Genomic DNA, 25,343 nt, shown 5'->3' on the forward strand with positions numbered 1-25,343 from the left:
AAAGTATATCTAATAGAGTACTTGGTGAGAGTAGAATAGTAATACTAACAACAATGAATACTGATATACTAATGGTTTGAACATGTTTGTCCATAGTTCAAGCTATTATCTGCTTGAGTTACTATAATACTTTAAAACTACCTTTCAGTTATTATGTTTTTCTTTTTTTATTCAAACTATTTTAATGTCTGCTTTTCATCTTTGTTCTTTTGGAAAAAATTACTTTTTATATATTCTTGTTTTGTCATATTTTACTATTTATCTTTATACCACTCTGCTTATTTAATCTAACAGTTATTCTTGACTCGCAACTAAGTAAAAATTTCAATAACATATTTAAAAGAGATATTATGATATGAGACAGGATAATACAGGGAAGATGAAGAGTCTTTACTGGCAGGCAGTAAATAACCGGGGGTTGGGGGGGCCTCAAACTCTGGCCTCTGAAAGAGTTCAGTGTTCAGTACACAGGGTGCATGCTCTCTCACATTGTAAAAACACAATTTTATAGTCTAAGTATATACCATAGCTTAATTTTTTTTTTTATATTTTTATCTACATACATAAGCATGTGCAGCATTCAAAAGTATTCAAAAAGAATGTTTTTTTTTATTACAGTGGAAATGTATTCTAAGAGATAAAATCTCTTAACAACTCCGGAAACATTTTATATTTTTACTAATGCATTGATCTGAGAAAAAAAAAAAAAAAAAAAAAATTATATATATATATATATATATATATATATATATATATATATATATATATATATATATATATATATATATATATATATATATATTAGGGGTGCAACGATATTCGTATCGATATTGAACCGTTCGATACAGTGCTTTCGGTTCGGTATGCATATGTATCAAACAATACAACATTTGTAATTTATTTTATCAACTTTCCTTCTGACGATGCTGTCTGTGTTGAGCGCTCAGTGAATCTGCGTTCGACTACTCCGCCTAGGCTGCACTGTCGAGCGCAGATCCACTGAGCGCTCAACACAGACAGCATAGTCAGGAGGAAGAGCGCAGGGCAAGCTAGCGAGACAGAAGTTAAGCTCTCCTTGCAAGATGGACCTCCCCCACCCTCATTCAGATCTGGCGTTTGGAATTATTTTGGTTTTCATGTGACGTATGACCCTGAAGGTAAGCGAGTCATGGACTAAAGTAAAACAGTATGTTGGATGTGCCATGCAATGCTTAATTACATTGGTGTGAACTAGTGTGTTAGCGCAGTTAGCTCGTTAACGTGTTGGCCGTCTAGCCCCATGCACGGGGCGATCCGCGGTAGCTCGTTAACGGAGATTTGCCGTGTTGTGGCGTTAAGGTCATTTCAACGAGATTAACCTGAAAGCACTAGTGGGAACACAACGAATGTGACTGCACATTTATGCCGACATCATCCTAGTGCAAAGACAAAAACAACAAGCATGCTACTAACTTTAGCCGAGTCATTTAGACAGCTGTTAGCACGTGATTCTCCTTATGCTGCTGAGAATATAGCCCAGAAGAAGCGGATAGTATAGCTTTTATTTTGGAAAGAGACATTTCTCTGTAATAAACTCTCTTTTCCAAAGATGAGTGATTCCTCAATCAGATACAGGGCTTGCAAAATCGCTAGCCCGACGTCCCGGAGCTAGCGATCTTTCCAGTCGGGCTACAAAAATCTCTCTGCCCTGCCCGTCGGGCTATTGTAGGAAAAATATATGTCAATGCTTTTGCATTCTTTCAGAAATGTAGCTGGGTAATTATGTCATTGGCATCGGTGAGCCACTGTCAATATGTGACATATTGAAATCGCGTTTGAATTTGCGCTTGTTTTTTTGCTTTCACTTTGCAATGACAGCACTGATCTGTGAGTGATGATAATTTGTGCACCAATTCCTCTGACATCGTCTTATTAATCGTTAGCTTACTATGCAAACATGACAAGTGAAATCTCCCGCAGCAAGCTTAAACATGTGAGAGGTTGATCGCGCAGAGAATCGCTGAGCTTATGTGAGTCCGTGTGTAAAAGTAGCAGTATATATATTTTAGTTCTGCTGAGCCAAATAAGACAGGTCGGGGTGAAGAAGTGACAGCCAAAGAAAAGCTTACCACAAAACGGAGAAGTTATGACAAATGAGACTATAAGGCAAAAAGAAAGTGCAGCTTTATGGTTTCATGGACAAAAGAATTTCTGTGGCTGCAATATGACGAGCTAAATAACCAGGGGTGCACATAAGTGGTCCGCAGGTGCGCATTCGCTGTCAAAATAAAAAACGCGCACAAGGGTTAGGGTTAAATTTAAAAACTGTACTTTTGAGTTAAAATATATATTTATAATTTTAATAAATGACAAATTAAAAAGGCATGAACATTTTTTTGTATCGAAAAAATATCGAACCGTGACACCAAAGTATCGAACCGAACCGAACCGTGAATTTTGTGTATCGTTGCACCCCTAATATATGTATATATATATATATATATATATATATATATATATATATATATATATATATATATATGGAGATTCAGTTACTGCAGTCTGTAAATAAAGATCAGTGTTTGCTGAGAAACAGTTGGATAAGCCAGACTGAGCATTTGCCACATCACATTTGTCTTATTTTTGCATCTAATTCCCCTCTTTCAGTGCTTCTAATCATCTGGGCTGTGGAAAGAAATGTTCACTGTTTCCCCCTCTTTGTTGCTTCTGCATCTTTTATAATGATGTTGAAGAACCCTACCCTTGCTTTCTTTGGTTATCTCATTTGAAAAGTCTGCTGCGGGCTGCTCTGTGATTGTTTAGCTGCTGACATTTGTTTTTGTGCTCCGGTGCGTTCAATGCTCTGCAAACCTCCAGTCTCTTGACACCGATCATCAGCAGCCTTTCTATTTGCAGAGGGGGCCCCAACTCATGCGATCCCTTTTTTTTAGTTATAGCTTTACTTCTGGGCTTGATTTTATATCAAATCTTGTAAATGCAATGATGTTCAGGAGCCAAGATATATCTTTTGAATACAAATCATGAATCCCCTGCAGGTTTGAAAGGCAGTAACAAGCAAAAAATTTCACGTTTTATTTGCTGTGGAGAACAGTACTTGTTTTGAGCATGGGTTTGTTGCCGTTTTATTGGATTTAAACTGTGACCAATATGCTTCAGTGCATCTATACACTCAATAAATTCCAAGTGTGTGTTCTTGCACTCCACAGACAATGTTAAAAGACTCCAAAGCTGACGTCCGCTGACAAACACTCTTCACAGAATGATCAGCCTTTTCTCTAAACGGTCATTTTAACCTGTCACAGCTAGGGCAAGCACACGTGTAATTGATACCTTTAGAACCATTAAAAATGACAGCCGTGCATTTCGCTGAAGTAGTTCCAGATTCTTGATACAGATCTTTTTCAAAGCAGACATTTAGACATGTTTCTCAGTTGTAATTACAGTAACAGTGGCTGTACTCCACTCAGGGGAGCAGGTTTTTGGGTTGTGGGTTGTACATGCTGGCTTAGTGGAATGACTTAATGGGGTACTTAAAGGAACTGAGCCATCATTTGCAAAATTTCCATCACCTGTGTATTTCTTCTCAGCTTTCACACACACATCTGAGTGCAAGATCAACAACGTGTTTAAGGATAGACTGCTTGCAGAGTATGCTGTTAGTGTCAGTGATGACAAGCAGTCATACGGTTTTCACACAGTCTTTGGAGTTTGGCCATGTGGAGAAACATGCTTTTAACCTCCACCAAGGAGATCATGGGATTTTATTTATTTTAGAGGGATTACTCAAAAAGTTTAAAGAAAAAACCAGCAGAGAACCAATGAGTAGTGGATTCAGAAATTTTTAGAAATATTCTTTGCTCTTGTAAGACTGTATTTTTGAAGATATGTGTCATATCTTCAAAAATACATCTGTCCATCCATCTTTCTTCTTGTGCAGTTCAAGGTTGCTGGGGCTGGAGCTGATCCTAGCTGTTATAGGTGAGAAAGACTGAGTACACCCTGAGAAAGATCACCAGTCTATATCAGGGCTTCACAAAAACATGTAAAATTGAAATAAAGACAAATTTGGCAAATAAAATATTGCAAACTAATGCGGGAATTTTCTGCCTTGGTGGAGGTATGCAGTCTTGGACTACTTTTGCTGCTTCTGCACTGGGTCATAAAACACTTTGTACGAATTAGCTTTACCTGACTTTTAACCTTTAACACATGTTTCGTATTTTGTAACAAATAATAAACAGAATTTGAGTGGTCTTTTCATTTGTAGCCTGCTTAAAAATACATTCAAATAAAATTCAGTTTCCTGCTACTTAATCAGATTTACAGTTAATATTAGATTTCACTGACGCCAAATGGTTCTACTGAACAAGATCAGAGGATATCCCACTGTTGCAACCTGGCTTGCTAGTGAAAGAGAAGAACTATTAGCAACCAGATGGACAGGATGTTGAATCTCAGTTACAAGTTTTAACAAGGAAAATTACTAAAAACTAAAGTAAAAGTAAAAGGAAAGTGTTAACCCTTCAGGTTTAAATTTACAAATTCAAAATAGATCTTTTGTTCAAAAATGACATTTTTATGAGAGAACTCTTAGCCCGGGTAAAAGTGGACCCAAACCATACTGCGAAGAAATATTAACAGTATATAAGGGTTAAGTGGATTAGGACCTATAGACCTATAGAGAGGTTCAGAATAAAATAAAAATAGATATATATAACCGTGAATCATACAAAGCTACGTTATTAGAGTCAAAGAATGAAAATGTGGATATAGAAATGAGTATAACAGGTCTGGTTTAGATCACAAGTATATTTTCTTCTATTATCAAACAGGTTTCTGTTCTCATGTATTTGCTAACATGTCAAAGCTCCTAAGCAGGCCAGTGAAACCAGACTCAGGAGATAAAACCTGTTCCAAACAGCTGTGCTCCTGTTTGTTTGCTCTGTTCGCATCCAGATTCAGGTCCAAATCTGAGCGCTGTGGGTGCTTCGTGGTCTTTTAACCCATTTCCACTGAAGGATCTGTGTCACATGGTACGGGCTCCAGTTCAGATGAAGAAATTGTTTACAAATCATTCCCTGTAATCTTATCTTCATCATCTAATATACTTTAGCACTTCACTTGAGTAGAAATACTAACAAAATTATTCTTCCATTTTTCTTCATGTCACTCCAAAGCCAGAGTCTTGGAAACAGCTAAACACCACATGCTATGTACAAAACTAAAGCCCTGGTTTACATAAGCTGGTGTGCTTCCCACAAAACAACCATAACACTTGCAGCTAATTTTTTCTGGCCCCTGGTATTCTTTGAGCTTTATTTCTTTTCAGATTAATACCTCCATCCTGATTAAAACCTTGTTTCTGATTAATAGGCAGAAGAGATAAGTGAACAATAACAGAGTATTTATCCCTGCAGGAAGCAATATCCTTTTGAATTTTCCAACTAAGCAACTACTTGATTCCAAATAATAATTAGTTTCATATTTTTGGATGAAGAGAATATAAAAGCCCTCCTGTTTCTGATCAAGAGCAATTATTTGAATACAAAATGACTTCATCTAAGGTACGAGGTGGACCCGTAAAGAAACAGAACAATTCTTCCCTGCCCATTGGCACAAAAATGTAACAGCCACCCCACCCCCCTCGTTCCCTCTCAAGCTGAATTCAAGCTTGTTTTCCCGCTGGTCTGCACCAGCCAAAAAACGATTATTGTGGTTCTTGTGCAGACGCAGCTGGATAGTTATGGGGAAAAAGAAAACAAATGAGTAGAATTCCCCTGAAGGAAGCCTGTTATTAATTACAAAAGGGTGACGGCGATGGCTTGAATTGCCTGAGCCTTGGAAAGCCCTGGGATCAAAGGAGAAATGAGGGATGACAAATAACCTGTGGCCAGAGTCTGCTGGAATTCCACTGGAGAGATGATATGAGCCGAATGAGAGAGGGAGAAAAACATACATGCTGGAGTGAAAAATGGACAGAGAGATTTTTACAGGGGGATTTTAAACACCATTATATTGATTTTATTCCCTCCGTGTCTTTTTTGTTGAAATCACTGCACCCCAGCATTATGAAGTATATAGGAAATGACAATAGCTGAACTGAGCTGTTGATCTGTACAGATCTAGACCAGGTTAGCACTTTCACTTTCCTTACAGTTCATCCACAGAAGTAATTGCTCACAAGGCTTTCAGCCAGCTATTTTCCTCAGAATTTTAATGGTGTCACTGACAAAGGACAACTGCAGCAGCCTATTTTTCAGTTTGAGTCTCTGTTATTATTCACTCCGGTTCAATGTGTCACTAGTGGCCTGTCAATGGAGCTGTCACTTTGACAAGCTCAGGGCTTTGGTGCTGGTTAGAAACACAGGAAATGGTGTCTCTCATACCCCCGCCCTTCCCCGCCAACTCCACCACAACTCCCGTCGCCTTCATTTCTGCACATGAGCTCTCCGCTGGGCTTGGAAAATCTCCCAGCTCTAAGCACAGCATGATGCTCGACCACCATTTACACACGTCTTTCAACCACAGGCACATTTAGTGAAATGTGTTTTATTACTGGTCTTTCAAGGAGTTTGATTTGAAATGCTATTTCATGGGGGGAAAAAATTACCCGTAATATTCATCCATCACTGAGTGGCACAGTCTTGAAAAAGAGAGACTTAAAATGGTTTTTACGTTACCTTTTGGTTACAGAAAATAGTTACAGAAAATATCTCATCCCATGCACATCCTTGTCTACCGTCCAGCATATACTAGTCATAAACGGGTAGGAACACAGTTTATGCAGATATCTTGGTGCCGTGCCAAGAACTGCACATTATATTTTTGGTGCTGATATCATTTTAGGCGAGCAAACATAGCTTTGTAGGATGTTCTTTGTGTTATCATCATAAAGCACCTAACCAGGTATTTTGAATGAAGTAGTTTTGGTGCCTAAACCCAAATTGGCCCCAGAAAATAAAAGAAACCTTTTATGTGACAGATGTAAAGGTCATGTGTCTCAAACTCATTTCATACTAGGGGAATTAAACCTTTACCGTGTCTTCAACTACCAGAATTTTTAACTGTTTTAACCAGGAAACACAAAGACCACTAGTACGTTCTCATCCCAGGTTGTCACAGAAAGCCTACATCTCATCACTGTACTCATGGTGTCCTTTGGTGACTGTTAAGATACTGGTCCAGTTTAAAAACTCTACAAACCCTAAATTTGGAGGCTTTAGTATTGTTCCCTCACTGTTTATGCATAGGCACTTAAAGGTACTTGCTTAGGTGTAGAAATTGGGTTTAAAATCTACCTTTACACCAGTCAATAAGGTGTCAGGAGTGATAGACCTGTTTCACTACTGGAAAAACCCAGTGCGTCACACTCTGTTACCAAAGGACGCCATGTGCAGAAGCTGTGACAAAACACTGTCTGACACCGTGGGAATGAGAATGAGCTTGTTCAGCAGGACAGAATTGTGTGGTAACAACCTGCTGTTATATTTGAACTGCAAAAATAAGATTCTGGTTCATCACACTTGATTCAGGTTGGGAGGTTATTTACAGAAATTTATTTATTATTATCCAAAGGAAGGAAGTTGTTGGAGAATTGGAGGACTTGAAATGGAGACAATAGGTGGCACATGATAAGGGCTGTATCCCAATTCAGGGTCTGCAGCCTTAAAGTACGCAGCCTTAACGGTCCACAAGGGCCGTGTACTCAAAGACCGCTAAGGCCGGAAGTGCGAGGCTTGTGAAATGGGACGGTCTAGCCTCCGTCACGCTGCCCAGGTTGCCTAGCAACCATGATACTAACAGCTGGAAACGTTTCATACAGCTTTGTTTGACAGAAATGAAGGAGAAAATCTTTTGTTCATTTGTTTGTTTGTTTCTACATGAGCTTTGATCATTCTCTGTAAGATTAAGGTCAGCTATTGAACGGCGTATATTTTAAAGTAAAGGCTTTAAAACCAAGTTAGTACAAACGTCACTAATGTCACATAACTTTGCCGACGTGGAGAACAGGAATGTTTTAATGTTCTTCGTTATTAAACATTTGCACATAAATAAGTGACATAATATTCAGTACTTACTTAAAGTTTACTCTTTGGGCGCCCCTCATCCACAAAATTGGCAAAATTATCCACACCCTCTGCCGCCCTATGCATTCTGGGATATGTTGGGCCACGAAGTCTACACCGCCACATCCTTAAAATTCAGGGAAATGAAGGACACATTTGAGGGCCGCATTTCGAGCAGCCTTCGAATTGGGACAGCCTTCGTTGCATCGCTGTGACGTAATCGGCCTTAAAATGCGGCCTTTAAGGCTGCAGACCCTGAATTGGGATACAGCCAAGGTCTAGTGCACAGGAGACCCAGGATCAGCTACTGTCACCTCCTCACCAGTAGGTGACAGTAGTTTCAAAGAGATCTAGCATGCGCCAATGAAACACACCTTGTAATTGCTCGGTGCTAGCTGATTGCTATGTTAGCCCACTAATCTGCAAACATCACCAACTTCTCACCAACCAGGAGTGACACTGTGAAAAGTGACAAAAGCACACAGTAAATGGAGACTATTTGCCTTTAAAGTAAAAATGTAAACCCTTTAAACACATTGGTTTTACTTTGAAGGCAAACAGTCTTCATTTCTGGTTTGTGTCACACTTCACTGCTGCTTGGTGGGTAGATGTTGAGTGCTTGAGATGAGTCGGTGTCTTCCATAAAAATATGGGCGACCACGTCTGCTAATGACCAAAGCAATCATAAGCAGGTTTTTGGTGCACCAGCAGCCAAACAACCAGCAACCACTGGTCAACCAGTTTTGGAGGCCTCATTTTTCCCAGGGTAAATCACCAATCACATACACACTGGCGGGAAAGATAGACAATAATGCATTTATATAGGGCTTTTCTAGACACTCAAAGCACATTACAATTCCACTATTCATTCACTCTCACATTCACACACTGGTGGAGGCAAACCCCAGTTGTAGCCACAGCTGCCCCGGGGCAGACTGACAGAAGCGAGGCGCCATCCTTGCAGGCAAAGAAGGTGCAGATGTGTATCGAACTTATAACAACTGATAATAGCCTTTTGATTTGGTGATAACATTTAAAAAAGAGTGAATAGGATATGCACTGGAAATCCACCATCCTGATAACACTGAAAAGTCACAGTGTCTTCTGAATCACTCAAGATTTAATTTTATCCTCATTTACCTGCTTGTGCCAGTGCTGAATACTTTTTGAGCACATACAATAATTGAATCACTCTGATTTAAACGGTGGATTTGTCTTCCTGAGTGAGTTCATGTGTCTGGGTTAAGTAGCTGGACTCCAATTTCAGAGGAATGCTAAATTGACAGGAAATCACATTCATGTATCACTTTTTTCTCCTTTAAGATGTCATGAGATTCAAACGGGAGATGCACAATAGAGTAAGTGACCTGTACCATTCGTATGAAGACGTCCAACCATAGTATGTTTATGGTTGGGCATGCGTTGTAAATAAATCTGCCACACATTCTAATAAAATGAATGTAGAGTTAGTATGAAGTTTCCTCACAGATGGAATAAGACAAACATCACATTTCTCTGTGAACTTGTTGGTAATTGCATGAATTCAGCTAACCTTTCTTCTGTTTATTATGTGTTTATTAGCTAACAGCTAATTTTAGGCTATGAAAACAACAGTTAGCAAAGACTTCAGGCTCCTGAGACAATGTGGCAAGAGGAGTGAAAGCTTTTGGGATAAGCACTTAATGAAATTGCTCCATGTAATATGTCAGGTGTTAGAATCCACACTCTATTCTTTGTGGTTGAATTGGACCAATTTCACAACTACCAGCACTCTTCCAGCATAAAACATGAATAGTGAAAACCCAAACCAAGTTATTTATCTCCAAAGTTGGAACAAAAGTGAATATATTAAAAACATGGTGATAAAACAAGAGTCCAGTGGGATGCTCACGTCGCTCTGTGTGTTCATAGTAAAAAATTAGTTTTGGGAGCTACTCTGTCTGTTGGTGGTGAAACATTTCTCAACAAATGTGGATAAGCCAAACAGAGAGAAAAAAGAAAACAGCTGACCTACAACTAGTCACCACAAAGTCTTCCCCTGGTGAGAAACCCATTCAGCTGTAGACCAAGCTTGGTTATGCTTCAAATCTGTAACTACTTTCAGCAGCTGTTGAGCATTAAGCACATCACGTCAGCTGGGGGTACCTGTGGCCGTTACCACAACCACAGCTTGTTAACCCCGAGACAACAGTAGCCAATTAAAGGCCATAAAGCAACACTCACCAACGATGCCTGAGACGAATAATGACAGATGCTCTGCCGAGTGAATTGACAATCTGATAGACTCCATGCGACGATGTGTTGCACTGCATGAGGCAAATGGTGGTCACACCAGATACTGACCGGTTCTGGGTCCCCAGACCCCCAATAGCGCAAAAAACTGCACATTCCAGGGTGGCCTTTTGTTGTGGGCAGTCTGAGGTACACCTGTGCACTACTCATGATGTCAGATCAGCATCCTGATGTGGCACACCTGTGAGGTGGGATGGATTATCTCAATATGGCAGATGTGCCCACTACCACACATTTGGACTGATTTGTGACCACTGTTTGGGAGGGATGGTTATATTGTGTATCTGGAATGAATTTTAGGTCTCTACGTCCATCCCATGGGGAATGGGAGCAGTAACAAAGGTGTTGCGTTTATATTTTTGTTGAGTGTATTTGGCACCTGTCCATAAATACTGAATGGTGTGTCACAAAAGTTGGTTGAGGCATCCATCTTCTCCTCGGGATGAGATTTGATCACTTTGGCTGGTATTTCCGTCTAGAGTTAAATGTCCAGAAACTAATTCCCATTCAGCAGTGTTCAATTTGTTAACATGCTAACATTAAACCTTGTGCAATTGTGTCAGACAACTCAGGTTTGATTGATTTATTGCTGCAGATTGCTGTTACAATTTGGCATTTAGACTCCATCATCACCCGCCTTCAAGCATGTTACATATATACACCCTATGGAGACTTTATTAGGTAGACCTGTTAGACTGCTTGTTAATGCAAATAACTAATCAAATACTCACATTGCAGTAAATCAATGACTGCCTGTAGAAAAGGACAACCTGCTGAAGTTCAAAATGTGCATCAGAGATGGAAGAAAAGTGATTTAAGGAAATTAGACTACGGCACAGTTATTGGTGCCAGACGGGCTGGTGTGAGTATTTCAGAAACTGCAGTCTGCTGGGATTTTCCAACACAATCATCTCTGAGGTTTACTGAGAATGATCTGAAAATATCCAGTGAGCTGCTCTGGCTGATGATGCCTTGATGATGTCAGGGGTTTAAGGAGAATGGCTAGGGTGCTTTGAGGTGATTTAACAGAAATTGTATGTTAAATAACTACTCATTACAACCAAGTTATGCAGAAGAGCATCTCTTAAATTGGACAATAGATGATAAATAAGTGTGGGGCATACCATTTTGGCCCATTTTGGGACTCTCAGTACCAAGCAGGCGTGATTTAAAAAATATAATTTACCTGAGTTTTATTGCTGTCCATCCGTTAATGGATGCTTCCAGCAGGATAAAGTGGCATATCACAAAGCTTAAATAATTTCAAACAAGTTCACTGAATATGGTAGTATCATTGCACTTAAATGGCCTCCACAGTCATCACATCTCAATCCAATAGAGCAGGGGTGGGAAACTCTAGGCCTCCTGCAGGTTTTAGATCTCACCCTGGGTCAACACACCTGAATCAAATGATTAGTTCATTGCCAGGCCTCTGGAGAACTTCGAGACATGTCGAGGAGGTAATTTAACCATTTAAATCAGCTGTGTTGGCTCAAGGACACATCTAAAACCTGCAGGACACCGGCCCTCGAGGCCTGGAGTTCCCCCACCTCAGCAATAGAGCACGTGGTGGACTGGGAGAATTGCATCATGGATGTACAGCAGACTGATCTTCAGCAACTGTGCGATGCTATCATCCCAATATGAACCAAAGTTTCTGAGGAATGTATCCAGTTCTGAATGAAAAAGGAGGTCCAACCCACTACTAGCATTAATATGTAATTAGTGTAGTGCCCAATGAGTGTAAATTGGGGAGTCTAGAGGTAGATGCTGGGGTGGTGGAGAGGTTAAGCAGAAGGCAACAATGCAGCTGCACTGGCAGCTGTTAGTGGGAGAGATGGGGAATTCTGAAGTATAAATTGTGCGGGTGTGTTTGGTATACGACATGAGGAGAGGGAGGCATGTTAGCCTGCATGACTCAGTGCAGATTAGATTGCCTGGTTGAACTTGCTCACAAACTTTGGTCCACTGAAGATACTGTCATTAGCATTTAGCTCAAAGACTGGGCGTACCACATAAAGATCACGAGTCTTGTTTCTACAGCGTAATTGACTGCATCAAGGAAACAGAAGATGCAATCAAAACACAAAACCCATACCGATTCATGTTTGGCTCCCCTTCTACTTGTGTATCAGTGCTCTCAGTAATTCTGCTACGCTCAGATTGCTCCCCAAAAGTCCCGCTCTAATCACTTCCAGGTGTGCATCAAACAGACCAGCTTTCATGTTAAGGATCATCACTGCTGACAAGAATTGGTCCTTCAGCCACAACACAAAGCCTAAATATCAGTTTTCAGTGGAAAAGCCTGCACTGTCTGAGCCCAAAGGATGCACATCCTTTCAGGTGTGAGACTGGGAACATGTCCCAGGTTCCTAATTTCTAGTGTAACGTTCTGAAGCATCTGATGGGAAAGTGCAATGGAAACCGCACAACCAGCCCACACAATTATCTATCACCACGATACTTGTTCCATGTGGCTCCCTGAGACTTTGTTGGCTTATTCTAACATGATATTCCTGTTTAAGGTGGAGGTCCAGTGTTGGATGGATAAGAAGACTACCTTGAAGGCAGTCAGCTTTAAAGCAGTTGTAGTTTTTGCTTCAGATATTCACAATCTGTGACACTTTTAAATGCACCTCATTCATAATGTGTCTCTCAAGACCACTGATTTGGAACAGCAGCTTTCTTCTTCACTGCTGTACTCTATATATTCGAATTAGCTTCAACTTGTTTAGATGGATTCACTTACAGCTTCAGACCATCGTATTTCTTCTTGCTGATCCCAAGCAAACGAGCTGCTGTGACGACTCCACTCTGCGATGACTCGCTGCAATTTTGTCACCTCTGAAATGCTAAAGAGCCCGCTGGCCCCCCGAGTCCCCCAGGGGACTCATAAATCAAAATATCTGCACATTTATTGACAAAACAGCTCTTCATTTCACAACATTATTTTTTCACCACTTTCCCTTGATAAGAGTCGCTAGGGCATGATTCAATCAAAAACACCTGATATAATTCATTTTGTTTTAATTTGAATCCCACCCTTCAGCCATTCTCAAGGGGAACCATCTGTTCCCGAATTCGCTTTTCCTCTTTCCTCTGTTTTTCTCTCTGTAACTGAAACGCTGAACAAAAGGCGTACAACTCTGGCTTTATTTGCACAATCCACTGACATAAAAAAAACTGCTGCACTATGTCAGCGTAAGAAAAGGGCTAGAGGTTAAAACTTGCTCATCAGCTGTGCTAGAGGTTATACAGCCAGATGTTTCGAGTCTGCGTGGTTATGGATGAGCACCTGTCCGATAAATTTAAGACACGAAAATTCCCTCTGTTTATCACAAAATCCTCCTTTTGTGTATTGAACTGTTTTTGCTGTGAGTAAGTACATAGTCTCTGAGAATTAGCCAACCTGGGCCAAACTGTTTCCATCCCCAGGAACACGGTGTATTGAATCTCCCAAAGCTCCACTGTATCTCAGGAAAATGTAATTCTAGAGGCCTTGTAATGGATTGGGCTGTCTACTTTCCTGTATTGTCTTTTCAAAATCCTCCTCAGCAGGCAATACAGCATGTCTACACTGTGTGTAAGCGCTGAAGCAATGTTGTGAAATGAGCCCATTGTCCTGCCTAAAGTCTGGGGTTGAGAAGTACGGAGAACCTAACCTGCCAAAATCCTCAATCCACAAACACACAGAGTAAGAAAAAAGGCATAAAACAAGCTTCATGTGGGTACTAAAAATTTTAGAAGATGCAATATGAATAGATTTTCTGTCTTTATTTCTCTCTTTATGCATTACCTTTTATTTTTTGTTTGTATTTTTTTTTAATTGATTCACTCATTTTAAAAGCCTGTATTTTTTAATGTCTGAACAATCACCCTTTCACCATTTCCCATTTTCTTTTCTTTGTTTTTCTTTATGCAAACATGGGCCTTTCATTTAAAGTGTATTATGGGGTCAGGTTTATTTGGCTACTTATTTATTAGACACCAGGCTTACAGCAGAAATTTGCTAATTTAGCTAATTCAGTCATCTATTTACTTTTTTTTTTGCATAATTACAGAAGGTGAGTGTACATATAATGTTTTGAAATTGGTCACTGTTGCTATTTGTATTTGTCAATATATATTTTTTAGTGCGCTCAGTGTTAATCTAGTTAAAATGACATTTATGCCATAACCGCATTAGCGCGGCAAATCTCTGTTAGCGCGGATCGCCCTGTGCATGGGGCTGCACGGTGTCAACGTGCAGCCCCATGCATTAGCTCGTTCATGCATTAGCTCGTTAATGCGTTAGCTCGTTTGGCTCATTAAGCTCGTTAAAGCATTAGCACAGTTAGCTCGTTAACGCATTAGCGTCCAGCCCCATGCACAGGGCAATCCGTATTAACTCACTGAGATTTGCCCCGTTAATGTGGTTATGGCGTTAACGTCCTTTTAACAAGATTAACGCTCACAGCACTAATATTTTTTGTATTAAAAAATTGCATTAAAAAAAATTAATTTGAGATGAAAACACTAGGGCATTAATACACGCAGTTTAAAAACAAAACAAAATATTTATTACATCATGTTTATAAAGAAATTAAACATATCGCTATTTTTCTTGTATTTATAACTTCTTCAGTAGACTATTTATATAACTGAGTATGTGTCTGTGTACATCTTTAGACATCTTTGTGAGGACAGAAAATTGACATGCTAGTAAACTTGTGGAGACCAACAGTCATTATGGGGACAAAATGCCTCTTCCTACAAGCTTGAAGGCATTTTTGAGGCTCACAATGTGGTTTTAGTGTCAGGGTTACGGTTAGGTTAAAGTTTTGGCTGAAGGTGAGGATTAGGCATTCATTATTGATGGTTAGGGTTAGGGAAAGCATTATGTCAATGAGATGTCCTCACTAAGATATAAAAACGAGAGTGTGTGTGTGTGTGAATGGCAGTTTTTGGCTTCCACAAAACTAAAGATATATGACGAAAAAGTTCAACAGCGTCATTAATTAAAGACCAGAGAACTCATTTACAGTATAATGAAACCATCACCATTTGATATTAATCATAGTGGGTTAATCAATTTAATTATTAATATCTAAATGCTAAATATATTTTATTAGCAGAAGGAGGTGAGCACACTCTATTTTTCACAGATTTTTTCTTGCGTTGTATAAGTATGTAGCCCCAGGGGGAGGATACTGCAAAAATACAAGCTGAGCTAAAAATGTTAATGGGCTATTTCGCGTTAAATGCAATTCAGCACACGTACAGAAGAACTGAGCCGTCTGCAGAGGTTAAAGATCAGGCTTATGATTGGAGAGTCACCAGTTCCCGGACTGACTGGGAAAATGTAGTTAGAGGAAAATAAATTAATAATGTTTCCCACTCCCTCAACGAGCAGCCCCCTCATAAGAGCTCCATCAGAGCTGCTCTGTGCACAACAGAAATCAGAGTGCTGGCTGTGCTGGGAAACTGTGGGAGACTGCCGAGCCAATGTCGTCCTGATAAATAAACTCTTGAAACAAACTCAGAGAGATGTTCTTTGAGATTTCATTACACTATCAGGAAAATGCGATGCAGCCCCCTGAACACGTGTTATAACAGAGTGGCAGTTTATCAAAAATGGGAAACAGACCATGTCACCTTTTATTTTTTCTGTTTTCTCTTCTTAGCCTGCGCCTGATGGCGATTTGTCATTTAAAAAAAAAAAAAAAAAAAGAAAGAAAGAATTTAAAATCTGTTAAGAGCCAAAAGTTTACTTTTACATCTGCTTTCTGTAAAAATAAACCAAGCTTGAAACTTGTTGACTGCACCACTAAGTTTTGATTTAGATTATCACAGATGTGCCTCTTTGGTGAGTGGCTTTCCCATAAGGCTTTGCAATCTTTATGCAAACTGATATCATGTTTTTTTCCACTTTCCCTCAGCTGATAAATGAATAAGCCTCTCTGCTATCAGCTCCTTTCTGTGAGGGGTTACCAGACCTGTGTATGTGTATAAACTGAGCGCATTAAGCCTTTGCATAAGTTTAACTGACGTCTGGGAATTTGATGGCATATTCCGCAGATAAAACAGGAAGCAATCAACACAAAAGCAGCGGCAGTGTTTAAACACATTACCTATGGTTTGTGTGATAATGCAGCACTGTTACAGTTCTCTGGTTGTATGCTTGCTGATACTGAACTGGAGCAGCATGCTGTGTGTTAAAGCGTCGCTGGAGATAAGGCTGCAGGGAAATGCTGTGTCCATCACTTTATGGGAGGGTGAAATAAGATGGTGCCTTACTGTGGCCCTGCTGTTAAGAGCAGTTCTCAGGAAAAAGGATCTTTAAAAATCTCGCCCCTTCCTTTTGTCTCAGATTTGCAGAAACCTCGTTCAGGCTTCACATCTCTGTGAGTTCATCTCTGTGTTTCGTCCCTCTCTGAGATTTTCTCTTCTCGTATTCCTCTTTTGTTCTATCACCACTTATTCTGATGATGTGATAGCAAGAAACAGCAGGGCTCCTTGTTGCAGCTAAGCTTTTTGGACTAATGATATTCTACAGACTAGATGTCTTGTTGATAACACAGACACTGCAGCCTCCCCAAGGACTGGAAAAAAGACTGCTCCTTTTACACACAGTGCTTCTTTAATTCCTACGTTTCCAGGATGTATAGCATCTATAGACAGCATCATATTTTTACTTTGATTGTAGTGGCCCTCCTCTTCTTGATCTGTGTTTCATCATTCTGCTGGACTCACGCCCACGCCTGCAACCACACAAAGACTATTTAAACATTTTGTAGGTGAACAGAGGTCTAAGCCTCATAAGAATATATGAAATGGGAAAGCCTCAAAAACATTTTTTTTTCATGTGCAAATTCCAGTAACTGTTCACAGGGAGCCCATCGAATGCTTAACCACAGGAATGCATATGTCATAGGAAGAAAATGACACGTGAAATGCTCCAAATGCTGCATGGAACAGCTGCGTGAGAGTGTGTTTTTCTTATTGCTGAGAATGAATTGGCAGACAGCAAGAGGAGGATATGGAGAATAAGAAAACATTAAAGTAAAGCAGTAAAGCTTTGGTATGCTCCCCCCCCAGTTTCTACTCACATTAGCTCCATCTAAAATTAAAAATGAAATGCAATGAGGTCATACCCAGCAAAGCTCTTTGTAAGTTTCTGGTGTCTAGAAGTGCACAGCTCCGTGTAAATTTTTTTTTATTCATTTATTTTGTTGCAACAATATTAAATCGTGGGTAAATGATCTTTAATTTGCAATGCAGATATAATGATATTGGATTTTTAAAAAGGAAAAGCTGAAATGATCGCAAAAACATTTAACTTAGTTATTTAACTTAGGGGATTTTAAATTTCACAATATACAATAACTGACATAAATGTTACTTTAGTTAGATAAATATGTGACTATATTATACACTTTTAGCACTCTCAGCTGTGCAGTAGACAGTCGGTTAAGTCAGCGCAGCACAAGGGACACAGCTGAACTGGAATGTAATGTTTTCTGATTTCTTACCTCTGTGCCGCTATCACCCAGCAGAGACTTATCACAGACTATGAAAGTCCAGTACATAATCCACTGTACAACAGACAATGTGTACAGTAGATTAAGCAAACTAGATATAATATATTAGCACATGTCTTCTAGATGAGCTGTGGGACACTGATATTACTAAAGAATGGAGCATGGTCCTTCATCTTCCATACTGAAATGCTTCCGGGCACTTATCTAGGCAGTTTGAAGTGCCATCTACACCGAGTTTAAGTTCTGTTATTACTATGATTAAAAAAACAAATTTATAGACCAATAAATGCTACAAGAAAAAAAAACAACCCTCCAAACTCCTAAGGTTTGCAGATTTTGTTGTAAATTAAGATTTAAAGGCATTTTCCCTCCCTTGAAGAAATACATCTTTCCATAGATTTAAATTCAGGATTCTTTAGTCGTCATGTGTTTCTCTTATAACATCTCTGCATGTGTATATTTAACTGCTCCTCTTTAGATGTTTCTGTACTGGGGCCAGGCTGTATGTAAAACACTGCCAGCACCATTTTCTGAGTGCTGCCAACCGTGGCACTTTGGCTGAAGAGGCTCTGCCTTGTAGGCGACTAATGTGACAGTAATTTAGTAAAGTTGCAGTTAAAATGTTTACAATATCATTGCCACTTACTCATTGTTATGAGGTTACGCACTAAATTGCTGTAAATGTCAATTTTCAGTTTTTCAAATCAGCCCCTGGCCTGATGGGGGATAAAGAGACTTTCGCATATGAAAGTACGCACCATGTTTGTTTCATCCACAGGGCCTGAGGATGTTCGGTTTGGCCTCATACTGTGCATTAAAGGCTCAGATATGACAGCAATACCAATATCAAGTTACATTTTTCTTGCAGAAAACAAATAAGTGTACTTCTTTTAATATATTTTTTCCTTTAAGATTAAACTGTTGCATAGCGAATTTACACACAGCTCAGCATCAGCTTGTGAGTTTTTGATTAAATGGACAACAAAGGGCCACAGTTCCTACTTTTGAAATTACTTGTTTTTAAATTCTACCTTCTGGCAAATGTTATCATTTTTAAAAAATCCAAGAAAATGGGCATCATTAGGCCACTAACCCTGGCAGAAAATCCCATTGTCTCATTGGCTGAAACCTCTTTAAACAGTAATATAAACCTTCTTGGTCATACCTCTGCGCTTTTATCTTAGTAAACATTTTAATGGGGCTAAAAGTGCCGTTTATTTGGATTTTGTGTTGGCTCAACTCATACAAGCCACAAACTTTAGGGTCTATTGAACAACTGAAATTTTTAATGAACTTGCTGCTAATTTCCTCTTGCTCTCATTACGTGTGCTGCCGTTTTTAATTTTCCTCTTCTTTGAGTTTCTCAGTAGTGCTGAGCTGGCTCTGGCAGGATGCCGTGTTGACGGAGCCAGAAGTGAACAACTTTCCGTCAATAAAGCTTGCGGTGAGCTTTTTGTAGTGCGTCACTAAGTTGACAGCCTGTTGTAAATTTGATGTCCAAAGTACTAAATAATAACAAATATTGAAATGTGTCATTGTTGGTCTTTACAGTTGTGTTTTCTAAAGAATCATTCGAGTCCTCTAGATTCTTTTTCTTTACCTCTGTTCAGAGCTTAAAATCTCTGCTTAACAGGAGCCATATGACAACATTTACTGCGGTCCTCTAGTTTGTGCTTTATTATAATGCAAGGCCCTAAATTTACACGCTGTACTCCATTTCACTGAAGATTGTGGCTATTTACTTTTTTCCTGCAGTCCTAAACAACCAACACATGTTCATTTTGCTTCTGATTTTACTCTCATGAACTTTATTGTTTAACATGTTAACTGAGGCCTGTGGAGCCTGAGATAAGCATTGCACAGTCTGAATTTGCTGGGGCGTCCACTCCTGGGAAGAATGTAGCATTGAGTTAAAACACCTGAATTTTCCACACAAGCAAACTGTCGGAACTTCTGCTTTTATAGAGATAGTTGAGACTTGTTAAGTTGCTGATGATCAGTTAATCAAGTGGACTTGATTAATCTGGCAGCTAGACTTACATCCTTAATTCCTATGGAAGCAGTATTGATATGCTTAGTTGCTGCCACGCTGCTGAATGCTGTAAAACTTTTCTCACATAACTGTAACCACAAATTTTACAAACCATTAACACCAGCTGTGAAGTTCCAGCATTAAAATTGCACAAAGTATTGCCCTCAACAGCTTTACCAATGTCTCTTTCATAATAGCAGTCTGGGGGCGTTTTGGAAATCAGAGAGTTGTAAAACTTGTGAGTAACCATGGAAAAAATGAAAAGCTTGACTGAATAAATTGAATTAATTTAGTTTAGTAGTTGTGGTTACAAATTTAGCTTCCAGAGGATACAGCTACCTACCCTTAATAAAATTAATTATCAGTTGGTGATGAGTAATTACTTTCATATTTAAAAAATAGCTGTTCAGCGACACTAGTATGTGAATTCACAATAATATCACAGTTACAGCTATAGTTGCCATGGTTTTTGTGTAGGTGGATATGGATCCAATGTCAATAACAACATACATCTTTCCAAAAAAGAAGGATTGGATGGCAGTTTTGAAGGATGAATTTGAAAATCAAGAAGAGAAAGCGAGTGAAGGCAGGGCCAAGAATTAAATGGTGGAAGTTAAATAACAATGAATATTGCACAGATTTCAAGAAAGAACTGAGACAGAGTCTGAGTTGAAGGGAAGAATTACCAGATGACTGGAAAAATACAGCTCAAGTGAAAATATTTAGTGGTAACCGGGACAGAAGAAAGAAGACAAGAAGACCTGGTGGTGGAATGAGGAAGTAGAGGAAAGTACTCAAAGGAAGAAGTTAACAAAGAAAAAGTGGGATAGGAAGATGAAGAAAGTAGACAGGAGTGAATACTGAGAGACTAGGCATACAGCAACGAGAGAGGTGGCAAATGAAAAGTATGTAAGGCTGGACACTCGACTAGGCAGAGAAATTGAGCTGGGAAGATATGCAGCAGGTTAGAGCGGTTAAGGAAAGAGATGGAAATGTACTAACAAGCTGAGCAAGTCTACTGAGAAGGTGGAGGGAATACTTTGAGCAGCTGATGAATGAAGAAAATGAGAGAGAAAGGAGGACAGATGGAGGATAGTTAGCGATTCAGAAGTGCAGAGGATTAGTAAGGAGGAAGTGAGAGCAGCTATACAGAGGATGAAGAGTGGAAAGGCAGCTGACACATTTCTGGAGGTATAGAGATGTCTCAGAGGAAATGGGCTTTTTGACCAGACTGTTTAACACAGTTTTGGAGGGTGAGAGGATGCCTGAGGAATGGAGAGGTGTATCAGTACTGATTTTCAATAATGAGGGTGATGTGCAGAGCTGTAGCAGCTACAGAGGAACACAGTTGATGAGACATAGCATGAAGCTGTGAGAAAGAGTTGCTGAAGCTAGCTTAAGAATAGAGGTGATAGTGTTGATGGAGAAGTATAGAGAAGGTCAGAAAGAGCTGCACTGTGTCTTTGTGGATCTAGAGAAAGCAGATGATAGGATAGCAACAGAGGAACTATGGTACTGCATGAGGAAGGAGTGACAGAGAAGTATGTGACGGTGGTACAGGACCTGTCTGAGCACAGCGAGACACTGGTGAGGTGTGTGGTAGGAGTGATGTAGACTGACGAATGAGGTTAGGCAGAAGTCTCCCTGGACTATGATGTTTGCAGGTGACATTGTCATCTATAGTGAGAGTAGGGAGCAGGTGGAAGAGCCTGGAGGTATGCACTAGAGAGAAGATGGAAGACAGCAGAAGCAAGACAGAATACATGTGTGCGTGAAAGAGGGGCAGGTCTAGCAGTGAAAAAGCGAGTAACAGAGTGAAGGTGGATGAGTTTAAAAACCTGGATCAACCACCCAAAGAGAGGTGAGGAAAGGAGTGCAGGCAGGGTGGGGTGGGTGGAGATGAGTGGGGTGGTTTGTGACAGAAAGATAGCAGCAAAAATGAAAGGGAAGGTTCACATGATGGTAGTACGACCTAATATGATGCATGATTTGGAAATGGTGCCACTCACAAAAAGACAGGGGACCGAGCTGGAGGTGGCAGAGGCAAAGATGCTAACATTTTCACTGGGAGGAGTGATAGCATCAGAATTAAATACATCAGAGGGACACAGGTCAATACAGGTCAAGTGCTTTGGAGGGTGGGATGATTTGGACACAAGAAGGATATTTGATACTTTTGATTTAATTTAAAGGATGTTAAATAAGCAGCTGCCATGTTGGAGGAAATGAGGGAGAACAGAGAGATGATTCATGGATGTAGTGCAGGACTTGTAGAAGGCTGGTGTGCTAGAAGAGGAAGCAAGGGGTATGGTGAGATGAAGGCAGATGATCTGCTAATGATCCCTGATGGGAGTAGCAAGGATAAGGAGAGGAAGAAAAAAAAAAAGAAGAAGAAGAAAAAGAAGAAGAAGAAAAGCTGTTTCAATGACCCTAAATTTGGTGCAAATGTTCTGCACTTTGTTTTATTGACAGAGATAATGATCATCAGCTGGCGCATAATTATATAGCTGCAAGTAGTGTCCAAAATGTACCAACAGCTTTCAGCACTTACTTCCTAGTCAGTCTTCGATGTTGTGGAGTGAACTAGTGGACAGTTCCAACACAAGTCAAAGACACAAGCATTTTTCTTTCAATAATTTGATCATTATGTTCTGGGTTGTTGACAGAAGCTGAGTGGACAACTATTAGTTGTGGAAATGTCACCACTGGGCTGCATGCCACTCAGCCACATGGGTTTTTAATTCTCAGGACAGAATATATTTGTGTTGAAGATGATGGTGTGCCTCACATCAAAGGTTTTATGTGAGGCACAAGATTTTGACATTTGACGTTAACGTATTACTGTTAATAGTAATAAAGTTTATTTGTATAGCAGAAGTACAAATCAGTGCTTCCCAAGAACACATAATAACCAAACATTAGGAATTGAGTTAAAAATACACTCTGCATGTCAATTAAAATAGTAGTATGTATGTATGACAACATTTGAATTTAAGAATGAAAGACACAATAACATTTGTAAGAGCCATTCCGTAAAAAATTACGTTTAAAAGTGATTTTAATGAAGCCAGAGTCCTTCAGATCACTCAAAGAAAACATTTGACTGCCTTTTCTGGTCCCTGTGCAATTTGGATTTTAAGTCTTAGAATCAACTGGGAATCCAGTGTAGAGTAATTACAGCTTGGTTAATATGTTCAGTTTTTCTAAAGAGTAGAAAAACTTTTTTGGAGGATGGCTCTTCTAAATTGGTTCTTGCATGGACACACACGGACAACAAAAACATATATATATAAGAAACATCCCGTCCTGAATTAACAGGAATAATTTAACCAGTCCTGTTGCAAAACATTTTAATGAAAAACACTGTAGCTCACATTTATTCTTTATAGACATTGAAGCCATTAAGTTGAGTCAAAGAGCTAATAATATCATTTTTATTATAAAAATGGAGATTTTTAATTTAAAGAGTTTATTTCCCACAGGTGTGAGTGAGGATCCATCTATCCATCAGTCCAGAGCCTATTTAAACTTTAGTTCAACCAGTCAGAACGCATCATCCCCTTGAATGCTGATTGGTCAGGCTATTTATGTGTGAATGGACGATTATACTGGAGTATACTTTTTTAAAACACAAACTGTTTGGTGCCTGATGAAGGCCACAAGCTGAAACGTGTCGGTCTGTTAATGAAGTTGTCCCCTAGTGTTTCAAGTGTTGCTGGAGTTTTCATCTGACCATTTCTTTATCTTTCTCTATGCATCTGAGAAGAAGGTGAAGTTGTGTCGGAAACTTTTGGAAATCACCATGGAGCAACAACATCAGTTTAACAGCACTTGCTCTCGACCATGAGAATCAATGACATTCAAGGACCATCTGTCTTCTGTAGTTTGAACTACCCCACTTTTTGACTTCGACATTAAACATGAAACCATGGATCACCTGAAGAAGTTCTATTTCTCACTCCAAAAGATACCTCGCAACAGATGGGATGCAATTACCTTATTGGAACACATCAGAAAGGAAATGATTCCAAGAGGACTATCTATTCTCGAGCCACGATCTTTTGGTAAGGACAATCCAGCTTTCATATCCACATGAAACAGTGTCCTAATAAATGCTCCTTTGCGCTAATGGCTGTTACTATAAAGTACTTAAATGAGGAAGAGAGTAAGATGTAAGATGACATATTAAAGAATGAACAGCACAAATAAAAGACCTCAAAAAAGATGAATTCCTAAGATTTGAGAAGGACTGTAAGAAGGGAATCACATATTCCTGGCCTCAGGACACTCACAGTTTAACCATAAACACTTCCACCATCACTGAACCATGCCCAACACAACAGAAAGTCTAGTTTAAAGACACACATCCAAGTTAAAGACTCCCTTCAACAACTTCAAATAAGAAAAAAACCCTACCCAGGAGTGGTCTAAAGTCAAATGCACAGACGGGAAAAAAAAAATCGATTCAGCTGCCCATTTACCCAACCCCAGTATTGGGGAAGAAGTCAGCTGTTGTCAACCTGAGCACTGTACTGACTCCTGCTCAACTAGCATTGCTTGAACTTGGTCTTTCTCTTGTGCCAACTTCTTCTGTAAGTCCATTTGAGCTCTTTTTGGATTTGCACAAATTCTTCAGAGATGTAAACCTAAAGAAATTTTGGGCCTTTCCCACAGATTTACACTGAAGTAAAAGGGACCAGACTTCTTTGGTCAACTCAAAGTAGCAGCTATGCCCTCAAATGCATTTAAATAAGAGTCTACCTCAGACTTGAAATGGGGTAACCAATGTTGCTTATATCAAAACTGGCAGAAACAAAGAAGGTCAAGAGCCCTGATATGGAGGGGCATGGCTTGCACATCCAGCTCCTTGTTGCAGGTCTCCAACTCCTTTATGAAGACAGTGAGGCAGGTTGACATACCTTCATGAGGCTCAGAGGCCTGATCAGACTCTGTGCCAGCAGCAGACACATCAGCTGTGTCAACATCCACTCCAAGTACGACGTCTTCTGCCCTTTTCCACTGGAGCCATTTGTAGTGATAGCACACCTCTCAGTTTGTCCCGGACTTCAGCTACAATGGAAAAGACACAAAGCTGGAGTTATATCTGTATTTACCACAGCTGGTGCTTCTTCTCTCATTCTAACCCCTCCCTCTCCAGTTGCTACTTCAATCATGAAACTGATCAAGGATCAGCTGATCGGCTTTTCTCTCTTGTTTGTTTATCTCCTACTTTGCGCCAGAAAAAGCAAACCAGCAGATGTCGCTCTAAATAACAGCATCACGTTTAAGCTTGATCAGCTGTTGTTAGAATTTATTTAATATTAATTTCTAGTATCAGCTGATGTTTGCTGGAGCCACAGCTGTAAAGCTGCTGGTCATGATATCGGTTTGGTTATCTGGTGAGAGGGAAACATGAAGATGTAACCAGGAGAT

The 25,343-nt window shown here is 39.7% G+C and overlaps 1 protein-coding gene across 1 annotated transcript in view; it reads left to right on the forward strand.

Annotated features, from left to right (window-relative positions):
* Positions 1-934: 934 nt before the first annotated feature.
* LOC308406282 (uncharacterized protein) overlaps positions 935-25,343 on the forward strand; it is a 28,608-nt gene continuing 4,199 nt past the window's right edge. Inside the window, exons 1-2 of the mRNA XM_080897189.1 lie at positions 935-1,157; positions 23,878-23,974. Of these exons, the coding sequence (XP_080753315.1) occupies positions 1,146-1,157; positions 23,878-23,974 (109 nt within the window). The 5' untranslated portion in view covers positions 935-1,145. The remainder of the gene's footprint in view (positions 1,158-23,877; positions 23,975-25,343) is intronic.

The sequence above is a fragment of the Rhamphochromis sp. 'chilingali' genome (genome assembly GCF_963969265.1).
Source record: "Rhamphochromis sp. 'chilingali' genome assembly, chromosome: 11".
In the NCBI taxonomy this organism is placed as follows: domain Eukaryota; kingdom Metazoa; phylum Chordata; class Actinopteri; order Cichliformes; family Cichlidae; genus Rhamphochromis; species Rhamphochromis sp. 'chilingali'.